Source organism: Barbus barbus (genome assembly GCF_936440315.1).
Source record: "Barbus barbus genome assembly, chromosome: 33".
Lineage (NCBI taxonomy): Eukaryota > Metazoa > Chordata > Actinopteri > Cypriniformes > Cyprinidae > Barbus > Barbus barbus.
In genome coordinates this window covers 2,508,249-2,528,083 of record NC_136761.1, presented here as the reverse complement: position 1 = coordinate 2,528,083, position 19,835 = coordinate 2,508,249, and the positions used below count along the sequence as shown (strand labels likewise).

At 36.5% G+C, this 19,835-nt stretch overlaps 1 protein-coding gene across 5 annotated transcripts in view; it reads left to right on the top strand.

Annotated features, from left to right (window-relative positions):
• Positions 1–129: 129 nt before the first annotated feature.
• LOC306853459 (transcriptional regulator ATRX-like) overlaps positions 130–19,835 on the top strand; it is a 71,869-nt gene continuing 52,163 nt past the window's right edge. Inside the window, exons 1-10 of one of the 5 annotated variants that reach the window (XM_079390890.1) lie at positions 130–334; positions 2,152–2,276; positions 2,401–2,450; positions 3,321–3,370; positions 4,189–4,313; positions 4,399–4,515; positions 6,143–6,252; positions 6,331–6,398; positions 8,680–10,559; positions 14,110–14,176. In XM_079390890.1, the coding sequence (XP_079247016.1) occupies positions 315–334; positions 2,152–2,276; positions 2,401–2,450; positions 3,321–3,370; positions 4,189–4,313; positions 4,399–4,515; positions 6,143–6,252; positions 6,331–6,398; positions 8,680–10,559; positions 14,110–14,176 (2,612 nt within the window). In that variant the 5' untranslated portion in view covers positions 130–314. Of the gene's footprint in view, positions 335–754; positions 970–2,151; positions 2,302–2,400; positions 2,451–3,320; positions 3,371–4,188; positions 4,314–4,398; positions 4,516–6,142; positions 6,253–6,330; positions 6,399–8,679; positions 10,560–14,109; positions 14,177–19,835 lie in introns of those variants that run through there. The other 4 variants (XM_079390892.1, XM_079390893.1, XM_079390894.1 and 1 more) reach the window with 4 other exon arrangements.

Below are 19,835 nucleotides of genomic sequence, written 5' to 3'. Positions count from 1 at the left end.
TTGATTGCAATTTGCAAAATGATCATCACAGTTTAGTGATCAAATAATTCATATGGAAAACCAGAGTCATTTTTAAGGATGTAAAATGAAGAATACACCTGCAAAAAGGGGAGTTTCTCTTCCTGGTTCACACTTACGGGGTAAAACGAGCCAATCAGCTGCATGGAGCTCCACCATAGCAACATGGACCCTGGCATTGTTTAATATCATCAAGCAATCTTAGTCTGTGTCTAGAGAAAAAAAAAAAGAAAAATCTCCAGGAAAAAAAAAATCATAATATTTTAGAGGAGATTGCAGGTTTAAAAGGGGACGAAATGACCACCGACATCTGCAGGTATGTATGTGCACCACAGAGAACACAGCATCCTCCCCTCCGCATGCATGTAGTCTGTGTGTAGCATTGAACCACGAGTATGTCTAAAGTGCAAAGCTTGGATAACAGGGTGCAATAGATGCTCGGCATACTGGGGTCATTCATAACATTAGAAGAAATAACATGCATGGCGTGGTTTTGCACATTTGCTATAGCACGCGCCGGTACAACAAGCATGGGTCCGGCATACATCATAAAACTCATACCCTAATTTATCCTATGCTGCACATTCTTTGCATTAAATGCATGCATTCTCCCATGCATTACTTATGTTTTTTCTGTGCGTTTTAAAAATGCATTCAATGACCACGCGGAGAAGACGCGGACTGGTTTTTAAAGTGAATCGCGCCCAGTGCATATTCGCGTTCAGAGCGCGCGCGCAGATGACTTGAGTCTCGCGTGCGCCATTTTAGCGCGTCTCCAGCCATCCGGCAAGATGGCGCTCTCGCTTTGTCTGTCCTGATCGGCATAAAACACTATTTACTTTTACTACACACCTGAAAATCCAGCGGATCGAATGAAAAAAACATTTTCCTCGCGGTGCCAAACCGGTGACATCTCAGAGATCCGCGCGTGACACGAGCACAGATCTTAAGGTAGGTGCAGCCGGGTAATGCGTGCATGCATCTGTGCTCAACTACTGCGAAGAGTTAGGACGCGTCGTGAGGGTATTCTACGCGGATTGATGTTTTAACAGAGTGCCTTGCTTTTGGTTTACAAGTATTTCCATTATTCACGCGATTGTGCATCTCCAGCAGTTGTAGGTGCATGCTAGAACTAGGCCTTTATCCACCAAATTATTTAGCACTTCATTCAAATGTGTGTTTTGGCTCAGAATCATGTCGATTTAAGAGATCTGGGTGATGTTTTTGTGTCCATGTGATGCTGTCCTCTTAAATCAGGCTAAGTGTTGAAATGAGTGGATCTGTAGTGGCATGACTGCTTCCCCCTCCTCTTGTCTTATTTATGGAACTAGCTCGTTTCGTGGCATGTCCTCGCTTTTACCGACTGCTCGGTTTGTTTATGTTCGCTGTTATCAGTGCGTGTTACCGGCTGTTGTGTCGCGCGCTAATAGGAGACGGGCTCAGTGATGACGTCACCTGTCAATCAAACCTCCTCGGATTTAATCTGATGATAATGTTTATATTGTATTATCATCACATGCATTTATGTGGATTTATACCTGAAAGTACGTTTTTCTGCGACGCATTACTTTTGTTTGTCTTTTTTGCAGCATGGCTTTAAATATGATTTTCAGAGGCATCGAGAAAGCTTCTAATGTTGAAGAATTAATTTTATTCTTCAGATAGAGTTTAGATTATGTTAGAGAGGTATTACGACATTTCTTTATAAATATTACCGTAGTAAACCGTAACGTAGTGTCTGAAGTTACCACAGTTAGCTTGTGATAACCCTGTCAGAAAACTACTTTATTATTATTATTAATATTCAGTTAACGTAACTCTTTGAAGATATTCTTAAACCAAATACAGTTTTTAGCGATAATAAATGTTTAAAGCCTAATATAATTAGTTGTATTTTTTTTCTTCGCCATGAAAATAGCCACAGAAGCTGGCAACAAACAAACAAACAAACAATATGTTGTGCTAACTTGGTATTAGCCTCCACTAATATACTGTGTGTGTAATAAATATGTTGAAAGCTTCATAAGCTGAAATTCATATTCAGTTGAGTTTTACAGTAACAATAAGAGCAGTATCTGTGGTAAATGTAGTTAAAAGTGGCCTGTTGATATCTGACAGTATTGTGTGTTTCAGGTCTAGTAAGTTGAATACATTGGTGACTAAACTTCATGAGTTCTTGGGTCATTCTCCAGACGACCAAAGCATCGATTCTCAAGACATTTCCAATGGTGAGGATCCCTGCTGTCAGCTCTTCAAAGGTTAAATGTAGTAAATAAAGCCACTGTAAAAATATCTAAATGTTTTCTCAATCTCCTTGCATTTTTAATTTGCAGTAAAACTGAAAATGATGCATCTTGTTTGTATGTTTTTCTCATATTGCAGGTAAAATGGCTGCCAGTGACTCAAACATCCCTGATGAGAAAATGAATGAGGTATGTCTACAGAGGCTGTTTTTGCTCTTTATCTCTACAGTTTACTATCCGGCTGCATCAGGGCAAGTCTACAGCGTACGGTCATTTTGTTCTCGCTTGCACTTTGAAGTTCAGCTTGAGTTGAATAAAGCAATAGTTAGTCTTTTTAAAATGTCATGCAAACTAAAATGTGACCCTCGACCACAAAACCAGTCTTAAATCTCAAAATTGAGATTTCTAAATCATCTGGAAGCTGAATAAATAATCTTTCCATTGATGTATGGTTTGTTTGGACAATGTTTGGACTATTAGAAAATCTGAGGGTGCAAAAAAAATCTAAAGTTTGAGAAAATCTTAAGTTGTTCAAATGAAGTTCTTAGCAATGCATATTACTAATCAAAAATTAAGTTTTGATATATTTACAGAATATCTTCATGGAGCATGATTTTTATTTAATATCCTAATGATTTTTGGCATAAAAGAAAATGTATAATTTTGACCCAAACAATGTATTTTTGGCTATTGCTACAAAAGTGCATGAATAAAGCATCAGTTACATGACTCATGCTCATGCTTTGATCTTCAGTTTGTTGGACTGGTGCTTCAAAGGCTTCTTGGGGAAGTTTATAAAATGCAAGGGAATTAAACTGATACCCAACACATCCGTTTTATTCCATACCCTGAAAGCTTTTCACAGCATTAGTTATGATTTCTAAATTTGGGTTGTACTATTCAGGTAGGTGGACCAGTTGTTTTTTGGCAAAGAGATGTTTCTGTGAGCTTTGTGCTTGATTTATGCAGAGCTGCTGTATGACTAATGTTGCAGGTTGAGCTGATATTATTACTGAGATTCATCAGCACTGAAAATGAAAAACTCTTTCTTTTCTTCAGCCTGGTTGCTCCTCAGAAATGACCAAATCCTCGTCTTCACGCTCAAAGAGGTGAGTTGGGTTGCAGGTGTTGTCGAAGCTCTGGCTCTTGTGCTGCGCTCCATTCATAATCAGATGTGGGATATTCCCTGCTTGACATTGCATATCATATTAAAATGGGTTTTATTGTCGTAGTATGAACTTTGTATGAATTTCTGTATAATGCATTTAATTGCTTTATGAATGTTTATGTATAGTGTGTACATCTCAATCATGCAGTTTAGGATTTCCACACAAGTCCAACATGAAGTGTTTTTATTAGTGCTGTCAAATATATATAAGTAAATAAATGTATATATACATGTAAATATTTTCAAAATATATACTGTATGTGTGTGTATTTATATATACATAATAAATATACACAGTACACATATTATGTAAACAGAAACGTTTATTTTGGATGCTTGTTTTTACTGTTGCGCTTTTACAAACAGGAAGTTGGAAAATCTGACTTCCTGAATTTGAAAGGAGCACCGCATCAAGAGTCAAACACTTAATTGCACTGATCTCTGAACTTGGCATAATGTGTACTTTTTTGTGTTTGATAAAAGCCCCTGATGATAACAGGAGACGTTTACATGTGATAAGAACGTGTTGTTTAAACGGCAACAATCTGTGAAACAAATTCTGTTCGTGTTGCATTTCTGTCTATCAGCTGCTGTGGTTGCTTGTAGTTATGCATGCATTGCTCGTTGAACTGTTGAGATGTTTCAGCGATCCTGTCGTTTACACGCTGTGCTCTTGGGATTGTAGTTTCTTGAGTTTGTGTGGGAAGAGGATGTATGAACAACCTGTCAACCCCTTTTCCCCTCTGTTTTTAATTCCAGAAAACCTTCATTTGTGACCAAGCACACTGCTGTAGATGAATCTGAATGTGCAAATGAGAGTGGCGTTGAACACAGCACAGACGAGAGCCTGAAGAGCGGTCTGGATATTAGCAAGCTGCCACAAGGTTAGTCCTCTGTTAAGATGCTCAAGTCTTCTGAAGCGTGTGGTTTAAGAGGCGCACTGAATCTCCTGGCTTCACTTTTTTGCAGGAACAGTGGTGGTCAAGCCGGAGCCGGTCGCTGATGAAGCTAAAGATGAATTCTGCGGTCCGGAGTTTCGTAGCAGAGGAAGTAAAGTGAAAGAGGACGGTGCTCGGAAACGTCCCGGTGAGTGGGTTTGTGTGCTGTTAATGATCCCATGACCCATTAAAGGATATTGAATTATCTCAAATCGATTTATTTGTTGCATAACTGCTGCACTTGTTTCAAACGATTATATTTTATGTTGTTTTCAATGTCAAATAATTTCTAGGATAATGTGCTGAAATTTTCTTTCTTTCTATTTTGTTTTCCCAAAATGGCATCGTTAATGTAATTTACTAAGTCTAATTTTAGTGTGACCTGTTCGGCCAAACAATGGAAGAGAATAAATGCTATTTTTAAGTTTAATATTAATTATCATAATGAAACCGACCTAGATCTTCACATTTATCTACTGTATTGTCATTCTATATTTACATAATTCCTTTATTTGTATGGCTATACGTTTGGTCTCACAAATCACCATTAGGTCAAATACTGAGGATATCACAAGCTATCAGCCTAATGCTGAATAAGCATTTTATTAATAAATATAGGTTCTCTTCTCTCAGAGAAGAAAAAACTGCTGAAATTGACGTTTTGGAGGCACCTAGAAACACACTTGAATAAACTGACCTGGGCCGGGTTTCCCAATAACGACTGATCTAAGCACTTAAGAGCGTTTTACGAACGTTCGTTATTGTTTCACGTGTGTTTACCAAAAGTGCACTTAACACAATCACGCGCTGCCGTGCTTTAAGCACTACTTAGAGTTGCTATCCGTGGGTCAAGTGCTGAAATGTCCGTTTATAGAATGGCTGGTGATTGTAGTATACTCTTGTTAATTGAAATGCTAACCTAATGCTGGTTAATAATATAATGATATGCAAAAAAGTGCAATATTAATGTGTGTGTGTGACTCTGGAGCACAAAAGCATTCTTAAGGTGCTGGGGGATATTTGTAGCAATAGCCAAAAATACATTGTATGGGTCAAAATGATTGATTTTTCTTTTATGCCAAAAGTCATTAGGACATTAAGTAAAGATCATGTTCCATGAAGATATTTAGTAAATTTCCTACCATAAATATATCAAAACTTAATTTCTGATTAGTAATATGCATTGCTAAGAGCTACATTTGAACAACTTTAAAGGAGATTTTCTCAATATTTAGATTTTTTTTGCTCCCTCAGATTCCAGATTTTCAAATAGTTGTATCTCAGCCAAATATTCTCCTATCATAACAAACCATACATCAATGGAGAGATTATTTATTCAGTTTTCAGATGACGTATGGATTTCAATTTGGAAAAATTGACACTAATGACTGGTTTTGTGGTCCAGGGTCGCATATTTTCTTTCTCTTTGTATTTTTATATCAACATGGTACACGATTATCATATTTAAATCAAAGTGATAAACAAGTTAGGTCAAAAATGATAATAAAAAAAAAAAGTAGTCTGATTCCATTACCTGAAATGTGTAATGTATTGGATTACATTACTGACTACAATTTTTGTAATCAGTAATGGATCACAGTTTGTAAGTAATCTCCCGAGCTCGGTCAGTCGAGTGCTGATGAACTAAACCGGGCGACTCAAGTGTTCAGGCTGCTCCCGGAGCACGCTTGAGAGGAACTGCTCAAATATTAAAGAGTCACAGCATTGCAGTATGGTTGTTTTATTATCTTCATTTATTTTTTAATCTTTCGCAGGCGAGCAGCTCAAGGAGATTTTTAATTGCACAGCATGTGCACAGCAAGTCAATCACTTTCAGAGAGATTCTGTCTTTCAGCATCCTGCACTACATGTTCTTATCTGCAAGGTAGAAACCAGATTAACTTGTTACAGCCAATTACGCACTTGTATCTCTCTTATTAACAGGCATGCCTTTTTCTTACAGTCATGTTTCAAATATTATATGAGTGACGATATCAGCAAGGATGAAGATGGAATGGATGAGCAGTGCAGGTTGGTGCAGAAACACTCTAGCTGTGACGATACCAGCGTATTAGTAGTCAGTACCAGTGGATTTTCACTTTTCCCAATGCCACCGCAAAAACTATTATCCTGATGAATGCATTGCAGTATAAAGTTAAATTAAATGAAAACATTGTAGTGTAACTTTAAGGGTTCTCAGTTTAATCAGTGTATGGGTCAAAGACAAAAAAAAGGTTTTCAAGCATCAAAACAATAAGTGTGTAATTATGGCTGGGCGATATGGCCAGAACAATTATCATGATCATTTTTTTCATATCAGTCGATATCGATAATTATCACAATAAATGTAAAATCTTTATTTCTTTCAAGTTTAAAGCCAGAATTTTGCTCTATTTGCAAATTTTCCTTAAACTAAATAAAAATATTTCTTAGTTTCTGCATGTCCTAATAAGTGATATTGTTTCAAATCAAGAAACAGGTTTGGGTTGCCTGATAATATTAAAAATAATAATAATATCACTTTTTTTGTCTCTTAGAATTGACTTAGGATGCAGAGGTAAATGTTTGTTCATTTTTAAAATCAGTAACATCTGAAAAAATTGTACCAACCTCAGTTTTATATGGTTAAGTTTTTTTTTTTTTATTAAGCTTATGATCTCCCATAGTAGCATACATTTAAATCATGATAAACACAATTAAAGCCACACATGTAGCACCTCAATACCATGGTAAAAATATAACTATGGTTTTTAGGTAGCCTATTTGTATGAAAAACAGTAGTCTAAAAACATTCAGTATAAATGCACACATGCTATAGCTTAATCACAAATACATACTATAATTATATACCATTACTCCTGTAATAAAATTCAATGGGCATATTTCAGCCACAATACCATGGTGCAGTGAGTGTTACTACAGTAAATCCATGGTAAATGATGGCGACGTGTAGACTGAAAAGCCTTCTGACGGTCTCGTTGCTCACCGTGTTTCTCCTGTTTGGCTCTAAACTAGTTTAAATCACAGAGTCATTTGTGTTCATCGCTGAATTCAAGCACTGGATCTCACACACAGCTCTGTTTAGTGCTCATGTGAGTAAACGCATCTGCTCTAGTGAGCAGATTCAAGTGAGTCGCGCTGTTTCGTTACGCTTTTGGCACATAAACATTATATCGAACATTTCTAGAACTCTTCATATCGTTTTATCCAGGAAAATTATATTGTGATGATTATCGTTATCGAATTATCACCCAGCCCTAAGTGTCATACAGCTGTGAATTCTTGTTTTTCAATGCATTAGAAAGTGTCCTGTTTATTATTTTTTCTGCGCAAAAAAAATATTTTTACCATTAGAAAACAGCCACTAAAATGTCATTCAGTTGAACAATCTTCTCCGGCATATTTACCACAAGAATCAGTTTGACATATTAATACTAATACTACTAACTTGTAATGTTACATTTTTAAACTTTGCCACTATCCCAGTTTGGCCATTTGACAGCAGGATTTTTTACTTAATTAAAATGCGATGAAAATTTAGTATGCTCTCTTATTCTTTTATATATTTGTGACCCTGCAGCACAAAAGCAGTCTGAAGTCGCTGGGGTATATGTGTAGCAATAGCCAATAATGCATTGTATGGGTCAAAATTATAGATTTTTTTTATGCCAAAAATCATTAGGATATTAAGTAAAGATCATGTTCCATGAAGATATTTTGTAAATTTCCTACCGTAAATATATCAAAACTTCATTTTTGATTAGTAATATGCATTCCTAAGAACTTCATTTGAACAACTTTAAAGGAGATTTGATCAATATTTAGATATTTTTGCACCCTCAGATTCCAGATTTTCAAATAGTTGTATCTCAGACAAATATTGTCCGATCCTAACAAACCATACATTCAGCTTTCAGATTATGTATAAATCAAAATTTCGAAAATTGACCCTTATGACTGGTTTTGTGGTCCAGGGTCACATTTCACTTCGTACAGGTCAGAATAAGTATGTTGTTTCAATTTTTACATAAATATAAGTATTACACTGAATGTCAATGGAGCATTATGTCACCCACATTTCAACATTTTATTCCCCCAAAACATCTCTCCATGTTTTGAACACTGCTCAGATGTCTTTGTTTGAACTGTAGCCTTTCTCATTTTACAGATTTCTTGCTGGCTACTAATAGTATCATTAGTAGATATTTATCTTTCACAATCAAATGAGCTGCTATGTTACCCAAATAGAAAAAGAGCAGTCAGTTCCCAAATGAAAATAATGATTTAATGGATGTTGTATTGTCTTTTTCAGGTGGTGTGCAGAGGGTGGTAATCTGATGTGCTGTGACTACTGCAGCAACGCCTTCTGCAAAAAGTGCATTTTGAGGAACCTTGGACGAAAAGAGCTGTCTGAAATCATGAATGAAGAAAGCAAATGGCACTGCTATGTGTGCCGCCCAGAGCCGCTGCAGGACTTTGTTAAAACCTGTGAGAAAGTTTTGCTCAGTCTGGAGTCGTCTTATAGAAAGCCCAAGGGAGACGGAGACAAGACGAAGCGCGAGGATCGTAAACACAAGCATAACAAACGAGAAAAAATGGCTGTAAATGGTCAGGGTTACGCCTCCGACGGAGCGGGGTCGTTAACCTTTTCCTGTAAGACCTTAACGGTTCCGAAAGAGCTTGTTAAGAAGACCAAAAAACTGATCGAGACCACAAACGGTTTGAATCGTACTTTTGTACAATTCCTCCAGCACACATCAAAAGGCCGTGAGGTTAGTGCTGTAAGCTATAGACACTTAAAGGCCTTCAAATCAGTTTTGGCCGATCTGAAAAAGGCCCATGGGGCTCTGGAGGAATCACTTGAAAAGGAATTTGAATCAAAAGACCTCAAGTTTCAAAACGGAGAGGAGCAAAGACCAGCACACAGTCAGACTGCAGATCATACCGTTGTTAACTCGCACCACGCTGACCCCGCTCCTGTCAGAGAAGATGGTTTGGATTGCACCGCCAAGGACCAAAACCCTGGGGTCGAGGAGGATGAAAACCACCAGGAAAGTAACTCAGCTGATGTTGAAATGAAGGAGAGCCTTCCACCCTCTCCAGAAAAGCCTCAGGATCGGGCAGAAGAAAGTGAAGCTCGAGAAATGGCAGATAATCCTGACTTTGAGGAAAACTCAGTGGCAGCTGGGGAAGCGTCTCTTGATAAAGACATCGTGTCTGTTCCACCGTCGGTCCCAGAGGAGCTCTTTGAGATGGTCGAGAGTCTTGCAGTAAAGAGAGAAGATCATGACACTGACAACACGACCGATTCCAGTGATGGGAAATCAACGCCCAACGCTGAGGTGCTCGAGTCCAATAAGAGCCTTACAAAACTGGGTAGAAAACTTGTTGTCAAACTAACACCCGTTCCTCTTAAAATCACCATAAAACGAGATAAGAGCAAGGAACAGTCGCCTTCAGAAGAAGTGGATGGGGACACGTTGCCAAAAGAGGGTCAAGATAACAGACGCTCCACCAGAATGAAGACCACACCGCTGCGCAAATCACCAGAGGCGAAGAGCAAACGCAAACCGAGGTCTTCAGCGGCAAAACAAGAGCTCAGCAACGCAGTGAAGCCGCAGTGTGAGTCAGACTCGGATGAAGTCCCTGAGGTCCTGCAGACGGCTGCCTCGAAGGCCAGCTCTGATGAGAGCGAACACAAGAACACTTCTGGAAAAGGCACCAAGAAGAAGGTGGTAGCCTCCCAGTCTGCTGAGAAAGCGAAGCCGAAGCGTAAACTCGATATGGGCTCCTCGGATTCAGAACAGAGCGGCAAGTCATCGACAGCAAACAAAAGGAGGGCCAAAAAAAGGAAGGGCAGAGAATCGGACTCCTCAAACCACAACTCTGACCTCGAGAAACAGATGAAAAGCCTGTCCAAGATCGGGAGTGGGAAAAAAACATCCAAAGGTGTCAAAAAGGAAGAGAGCGAGTCCAGTAAAGAGGGCAAGAAAGGCCCTAAAAGGTCATTCGAGAGGAGACGGAGGTCACAGAGAGAAAAGGCTAAAACCAAGGAGGAGTTTTCCTCCAGTGATGAAGAGCAGGAGGAGGAGGAGCAGGCCGCTAACTCGGACGAAGACAGCGATCAGCAGAAGATTAAACCAATTCTTGAGTCCGTGATGGCTAGTATTGATGGTTTCCATCAGTCATCAGGTCAGTCCAAAAAAAGGTTCAAATAAGATCAGTTTTATGGCAGGATTATTATATTATTAGCTGCCTATTGATCATTGATTTCAAATCAGGGAAAAGATAATCTTACCAAATTACTAGTGCTAAATTAAACCATGATTAATCGCATCCAAAATATAAAAGTTTCTGTTTACATAATATATGCATTTCTACTGTGTATATTTATTATGTATATATAAATACACACACATGCATGTATATATTTCTGAAAAAATATGCTATGTTTATATATTAAATAAATGTGACCCTGGACCACAAAACCAGTCATTAGGGGCAATTGTTTTGAAATTGAGATTTATACGTCACCTGAAAGCTGAATGAATAATCTTTCCATTGATATATGGTTTGTTAGGATAGGACAATATTTACAGGTATTTACAAATCTGGAATCTGAGGGAGCAAAAAAAAAAAATCTAAATATTGAGAAAATCACCTTTAAAGTTGTCCAAATGAAGTTCTTAGCAATGCATATTACTAATCAAAAATGAAGTTTAGATATTTATGGTAGGAAATTTACTAAATATCTTCGTGGAACATCATTACGTAATATCCTAATGATTTTTTGCATTAAAGAAAATCAATAATTTTGACCCATATTTTTGGCTATTGCTACAAATATGCCCCAGCAACTTAAGACTGGTTTTGTGCTCCAGGGTCACATATTTACTTATAATAATATAAATCAATTTATGTTATATTTGAATATAAATATAGACATGTAAATACATGTAAATATTATTAAAATATATACTGTATGTTTTTGTATTTATATATACATAATAAATATACACAGTACACATATTATGCAAACAAAAGCTTTTTTGTATGTGATTTAATCGTTTGACTAGAAATGACCTACTATCCCTGTAAAATCCTGCCATTGGTCTTGAACAACACCTCTTCCTGTGGATGTTTTATTAGCAGCGCTTTCCAAACTCAAGGTGGCGCTAAAGGGGTCCACATCAAAATTCTCAAATGGAAATTAAATACTACAAATTCTTAATGTACAATTTCTAATATGTTTTTGGAGAGGCTATATGAGGATTAATACAAACTTGATCATTATGAAATATGTGTGGAAGGCACGCCTCCTTTCCACTTCATTTAAACCAGTCAAAACGACATTGTTGGGGGTTACATCGGTGTGCAAGTCACTTTTTTATTTGCATTTTTTTTTTTTATTATTACATTTTTATTACATTGAGAAATAAGGGAAAATACAGGTAAGCATTTATTTTATCCATCACTCAATAAATAATTAATTTTAATGCTATTAAAACAAGAAATGAAAAATAAAAGTATGAAACAAACAAATTATAGCGCCATTCATTTAAAAGCAAAGCAACATTGAAGCTACTGGCATGTTGGTAATGCATTGTACAAATAAACTTCCTCTTTCATTTGTTAAATCCAAATGTTTTGCATGCTTGATGTTATGTGCATTATATATAATATAAGTTGCAGCATGTTTCAGATGACAAAGAAAAGTGACTTGCATCAGGAAAATATGTTATACAGTGTTGGGAAGGGTACTTTGGAAATGTAATGGGTTACAGATTACAAGTTAGCCTATTTAAAATGTAATAAGAACTGTAAATATTTCAATTACTTTATTAAAGGAATGTAACTGATTACGTTGGATTACTTTTCTAAATTTCTAGTGAATGTTTTGATTCTGAGACTGTTTTTGATGCTGATACTGTTCTTGAAATCAAATCTTTGCAAAGCTTTGACAGGAAACACCGGCATCTAACAATGCCAAAATAACAGTTCATCTTAAAAAAATAAAGCATATACCTTAACCCAAATAGGAAATAAAGCAGTTATTAAATAAGCATGTGTCCTATTCTGTGTCCTAAAATCCTGAAACATTGGTCTCTCATGTTTTAAAACAGCCAATCCAGTTTGGGATAGAAATAGATAAAATCTGTGCGTGTCTGTGTCTGATGTAATCCCCTTTGTAAATGATAACATTTTCATAAGTACATTTATTTCACTTTATTTATTTATTTATTGCTCTAACGGATTACAGTAAAATTTATTTAGTAATTAAATTGTAGCACCATACATGTAACTAATTACTCCACAACACTGGTTATATATGAGGACCAGTTATGGTAATTTTTTTTACGTAAAGCACCAACTTGCAGAGTGTTGTCTGCTTCAGTCATTTGCATTCAGAGCTCAGATGTTTTTGATCTGCTTGCGTGTTGTTTTTTTTTTTTTTTTAGTCTCCAGCTGGTTTCAGCATCAGCTATGGACAAAAAAACTCTTTACTCTTTTAGAGTGTGACACCTTGCGGCTCTCCTTTTAAAAAGGGTGCCTAAATGAAAATAAACTGCTCATGCCCTGCTCACACGCTATATGTGAAGTGAAACAGACTTATTCACAAAGATCACCGACTTGAGACGGTAGTCCATATATTTCTACACGCTGATGGAGCATTTGAGAGCATTTAAGATGGATCTGTTTTTGGATTGAAGACGTAGTCAAAAACCCCCAGTAATATAGAGTAGACTAGCTCAAGAGAAAAAAAGAGTGGATTAACAGGTGGAATATAATGTAAAGTCATTCATCTAAGCCATTAGTGGATTAATCACTCATTATCAATTTAATCATACTGGCATCATATCTACCGCTCTGCGCTTTCAGGTCAAAAGATCAAATTTATCTTCTGCATGCACAAGAAATGAAGCTATATTTGATATTGCACTTCCAGAGAAAGCAAAACAAAATTATGAAATGCATTATACAACGTGTTGTGCTTTACCAAAGTCTAGCAAACCGAAACTGTGTCAAATAGACTTTGACATGCAAGTAAAAAGTATCTGTCAAAAGTACTGCAAAGGATGCAAATGTAGTAATTAAAAGTGAACAAAAGTAAGAAATGTTGATCATCCCGTGTGACGATGACAGAGGTGTGAGTGAAGATTTGGGAAAGGAAAGAAGCAATTCCATGTGCATTAGAATAAGTCATGGAATAAAATACAAAGCCCTTATATGGCTCACATTTACTCTCATGCACTCTCATTTGATACGAATCCAGATGTTTCCATGCTTGTGTTGTAACACTTAATTGCCAACCTATTATTTCTATTGTAAACTAAACTTTGTACTAATTCCGTGTCATAATAAGTTCTGCTCGACCGGGGCAGTTGTCAGGATGAACGGAACAGGCCTACTATAGGCTACATTATAGAAAAACTACTAAAAACTATAGCAGTGGTGTTAACGCTGTGTCAGTTACACACTGCATGACTTCTCTATATCCTATTTTGTGTGTTTTTCCGGCAACAAACCGACTAATTCAAATTTGGTCGATTGAGTCTCTTCTTGACTATTCTTGAGATGTGAGTGATGATTTAAGAGAGAAGACGATACGCGGACAGTCCTACTGAACACTGATGATAAACTTCATGATCTAGGACACTTAGTGTTGTATAAACTAGCGTTTTGGGTCAAATAAATAGAATTTCATGGCTTATAAGTTGTTTTTTTCTTCTTGTTTATGAAGGTGATGAAATTGAATTGAAGGCTGAATCCTCCCAGGTGGTGGATGATGACGATGATCCAGAGAATAGGTATGAGTTTACATACTGTGAATTGTTTTTATGTCCGTTTAATCCCAACAAGATTTCCCCTGTCTGGGGGTTTTGCAAAGATTTAACCAAAGAACATTATTTTAAAAAGCGCTAACCCTTGTATGTCGATTGAATCCTCAAACTGTGAAATCTCCATAGCATCACTCTTAAGCCCCGTTCAAGAACGATAGCTATAAAGATATTAGCGTCCACACCGGCGGACGATATCGTTATATATATATATATATATATATATATATATATATATATATATATATATATATATATATATATATATATATATATATATATATATATATATATATGAAAAAAACCAATCCGTCCCCTCAGTTAATAAACCGTACCCACGAATCTCCAATCCATGTGCTCAGATTTTGTAAACCGTACCTTCAGTTTTTGAATCCGTACCCACAGATTCATAATTCATGCGCACGCTTTCGCAATCCGTTCCCGCGGGTTATGAACTCACGGATTCATGTTAGAAGAACAGCAAGCTCCTGGGTAGCCTATGTGTTAACGAATCACATTGTAGCCTATTACTGATTTATTGCATATTATGTGAAATAGGCGTACAGCAAATTGTCTTAAGTGATTCTCTATCTATTGTAACGGGTACGAGGTGGAATACAACGATTTAATAAGAAAGATATGCGTCAAAATTTGTGATAATCTTAGCACTTGATTAGCCTATTATTGTATAATAAACCTGGCATTGTGACTGACTTTGGAGTAATTTGTTCCTCTTTTGTAAGTCGTTTTGGATGAGCTTCTAAATGCATAAGTAACCTAAATGTGTAATAATAACAACAACAATAGTTATTATTATTATTTATAGGCTAAATAAATGAGTGCACTTGAGACAGTAAATTGTTTATCATAAAATAATTAATGAATGTTTTGTTTTTAAATGTGTTTGTGTGCTATTCATTCTTAACATGAAGACTTGTTTTGGTGATTGTATTATACTAAGCTTTTCCCCCCATAGTTAGATGCATGTTTCACTGATAATGTTATTATAGGTCTATTATAACATTGCACTCAGTTAGAGAGCAAAGGACTGACAACATAACCGGTACAATTGTTTGTTCTCCTCTTGAAACTCTAAAATTCAGGACATTTTCTATTCTTCTTTTTAGCGTTTATTTAGCACAGGCAGCAGTGTTTTATCCTATTAGTGAGTAAAATAAACACTAAAAAGAAGACTATTTTGTGAGTGCTGACCATGGTCTCATAGGCTACTATGAATAATGTTTAATAAACACAATACAGTGCATCCCGCACCTAAACGGGTGTCCTGGTTGAATGTGGCGGTGGGGCGGGGCCACAAATCCGTGAGTTCACAAGCCCGCGGGAACGAATTGCGAAACAGTGCGCGCGGATTATGAATTTGTGGGTACTGGATGGATTCTGATTGGCTGTCAATGTTTGTATCGTTCATCAGCTGGAAAAAATCGTTCTGATTCCAGCGATATCGTTTCTCAGTGCCTTTATCGTTATAGTTGTGGTGTGGACTCTGCTGTTCTCTAATTTTGAGAACGATTTTGAGAACTGTATCTTTATCGTTATCTTTCAGTTATCGTTCTTGGTGCGAACAGGCCTTTTAGTCTGGCTTCTGATTGTGAAAATATAAGTAGTTCCCTTCATGTCCCAAATGTCTCAGAATGGGCATTCACAAGGTGAAGTAAGAGGATGTATTAAGGCCCTGATATACTTCAAACAAAGTTTGTTTTTGTTCTTCATTTGGGGGCAAAAAGAAGTTTGAAAAGGCTGAGCGACGGTGTACTGATTTCGTAGATTACACATTAAACACTGCAACAATGCTGTATCTAGGTTTGAGATGGGCACCAATGGTCAGAATATTATAGACAAAAGAATAATGATTAGCAGCAGAGTCAAGTATCATGTTTGCAATATAAAAAAGCACAATTTCCATAATCAGTCCTTTAAGTGTGAATGGCTCATAGTCTGAAAACTTTAGCAAGATGTGGAAAAAGTCTTAATAAAAAAACCTGTTTGTTACTTTATTTTAGTCAAGTTTATTTATTTTATTAAACTTTATAAATTGTTACGCCTTTTTATATTTTATGTGGTGTCATGATTTGATAAAAACAGGCATTTCATTTATTGTTTACCTTTTAAATGTGCTTATTGAAAGAACAGCAGCAGTATGGTGTAACATTTATTTGAAACACATGTATTTGGTACTTGCTACCTTATATCTTTACTCTTTCCTTTCATTCTTTTCATGGCTTTGGAAAACTTGCATCTGATGTTTCTCTCCGTTGCTTTGTGTGTAACTCCGGGTCGTCGACATCTTTCTAGGAATGAAATGCTTTCTCTGAATCTTTAAAGTCTCCCCGCGAGCGATTGTACAGGTGCGGATATATTTGTAGCAGTTCAGTTATTCGACACAGTGTATTTATGTTGTGTATTTAAGTACGCTTCTAGAAAGTACTTGACTTTCAGACATATGGATTCAAGGCATGGAAAGTACACTGCCCTCCAAAAGATTGGAAACGCCCTAGAAAAGTGGGGTTTTGGACAATATTGGCATGGATCCTTTTTAATCTGTGATAATTTTGCACTGATAAGGGACAACACAAACTACGAAAACACATTTTATTACATAAACCGTTTAAACTTAACCCTCTATGGGGTATTTATAAATGACGCTAAGAAATAGCATTTAAAATACAATATTAATGTTCAACCAACAAAATTTTATTTTAGTGATATCAAATGACATCCCCTTCAACCAGTAAAATAAAAATTTATTAGCCATATGCTTCACATTTTTGGTAACTCTAGTAAAGGAGACATTAGCACGTGTTAGGTCACATGTTCTCACGGCCCCATAGTGAGCTTTAAGACTAGAAAATACAAATAAATTCAAGTTCTAAAAAATATAATTGTACATCCAAATGTGTTTTCTAAAGTCTTTTTTAATGCACTTTTATAAAAACAACAACTCCGAGACCAACTAATCTGAGCGTCATGCATAACTGACAAAGTCTTATTATGGGATGCATATTTGGTGTAGCTGGCTTTGGCAGGCAGTATAATAGCCTTTATGCATGTGTTTTAGGTTCATTTTTGGAAGATGATGAGACAAATCTGTACTTATTTCAGAAAGTATTGATGATAGTGATATGAGTGCATCAGAAAATTAGGTTTTAGTAATAAAACAAGTTGTTGAGGACCAAGGAGGAAAGAAGCAATGAGGGTGAGAGCAGTGATGAAGAACAGGTTGTTGTGGAAATCAGGCATTTGGGTACATTATTGTATGCTGGGATCATCGTATCTGCGAGTCATCTGTCACGTCACCTGTAGTGTTTTTTTCCCCTGTTGGCAAAGGAATGGACTTTCCCTCTGCCTCTAATTGGCTTACCTTAATGTTGTTTCCCTCATCCAACCAATCTCACTCCTGAAGCCTAACTTTTAGACGCTGCAGGCAACTGCCATATTTCCAGAGGCTACGTAAAACGTGAAGGAACAAGCTAACGATAAGCAATTTATTTTTGAAGTGATTGTGGTGGTTAGATTAGCCTGTTTGTAGCTAGCTAAATTAAGTTTGCTGTAGAGCCGGACGAAATGCATTTGTATCTGCTGTAAATGATTGCGTTCCAGTTTAAATGATGATTAGCGCGTGAGGCTGCTGTTTTTTTTTTTTTTGCGTGAGGCTGCTGTTGCGATCGATATGAAGATTGTAAGTTACATAATTGCTACATTAGAAGTCGATTTGAGAACTGTTCGACCTACAAGTAAAGCATGGCGTTTAATGTACAGCAATATTAGTATCACTCAGCTCAAGTGGAGGCAGCGCTAGGTGTCAGCCTGTAACAGCCTGAAACACCTCGCGTTTAGTCAGCTGCTTCAAAGATTTGACTGCTGAAATGAAGATTACAGTGGCTTATTTGCCCCGATTAAGTTCTTGTAACATCTTAACAACAATCCTTGTTGATTGTAGACCGTAGTTGTCTCTCAAACGTCTTTTAATCATATAAAGGCGTTTATCCTTGAATGGTGCAATGCAAAAAATGCTTTCCTACTTATAGTTTTTGTCTTGTTTCTAGTCCAAATATCTAAACATTCTTAAGTCAAGAAGCATTTTCTAGACAAGTAAACGATTATTGTTAGTTTAGTTTGTCACTTCTTTCACCCCTGATGAGTTTGCACCCCTGTAAGATAATGGATTTGAAATTCCAAGATGAAACAATGTTAAAGTTGTTTTAATGCTTTTGAAACACTAAGACATGGTTTTCAGGCATTGCATCCGAATTTTTTTAGAAAAGTTTTAGAAATGTTCACGCACGAGTTTCAAATCAAATATAGCAACACAAGAAAAAAATTTAATGTTCATAAAGATTTTTAATGTTTTTTGAAACGGTAAGACCTTTTAACTTTTTTAAGATGGTGAAAAAGCATTTGATTGTGTGTGAAGTTTCAGACAATTTAGCAAAAATAATTTACCCTAATGGGACAACGTCAGTTATAAATGACGGATCCCTCAAAAAAGGTCAAAGGTCAGATGAAGAAAACAAATTTTGGAAAGTGATTTTAATCCTAAATGTATGTAAAATATAAAGTCTAGGGATGCACGATACGAAAAATTTTAACCGATACCGATAATTAAGTCCGTCTCATGGCCAATGCCGATAAATTCTTATTTTTATATTATAATTTTCATATAATCTGCAGTTTGTGCACCCAGGAGAATACAAAATCTAAGATTCACTGATTAAACTGGTATTTTAGTAGCTCTGGCCTAACTATAGCAAACATCAGTCCTGAAATGTTTTTTATTTTTTGTGTAAGGCACCACAATACTTTGTAACAGAAATGGTTTAACAGAATTATGACAGAACTATCGTTTATCTGCAATTAACAACACATTTATATTCAAATATTTCATAAAGAAATGCATCTATTCAACGTTTTTAGTGCACGAGGATGAGAAAGTTATATAGTCTTTAAGCAGTGTTGGGAGTAAGGCGTCACAAAAGTAATGCATTACAGTAACGTATTACTATTTGCTGTAACGCAGTAGTGTAAGGCATTACTAATCAATTTTCAGTAATATTTTACTCTGTATATGTTCAGTAACGCTTGCATTACAACACAATTTTAGCCCCCAATTATTATTATTATTATTTTTTTTTTTATTTAATTTAAAGTCGGGCTCCTACTTTTTTATGTCCCTAGGGCTGGGCTTCGGGCCAATATTCACGTCATAGTTCAGATGCGGGCCGGGCCTCGGGCCTGTTTTAGGCTTCTCCTTATCTTTATATTTTAGACATTCATCAATTATCGATGAAAAAAATTGCCGCGCTGGTGGAAACAACATGAGTCGTGCTGCGACTGTCAAGAGCGACTCGACGGTGTTTAGTGTCCCGCAGCAGCAGCGAGCCGTCAGCACAGATGAAGAGTTCTGCTTCAAATACACACAATAAAGCAAAAGCCCCAGCAAAAGTAATTACCATGAATGTGTCCGCGGGAAATAGTAAGGATTCGCCATCTCCTCGTTAGACACGCCTTTAGAGAGAAGTGAATCTTCACGGATAACGATTATATTAAATAGTTTTTATTTTCGTTTTTTTTTTTTTTTTCATTTTGTTAAGTAGCAATTTACAGCTTTCTT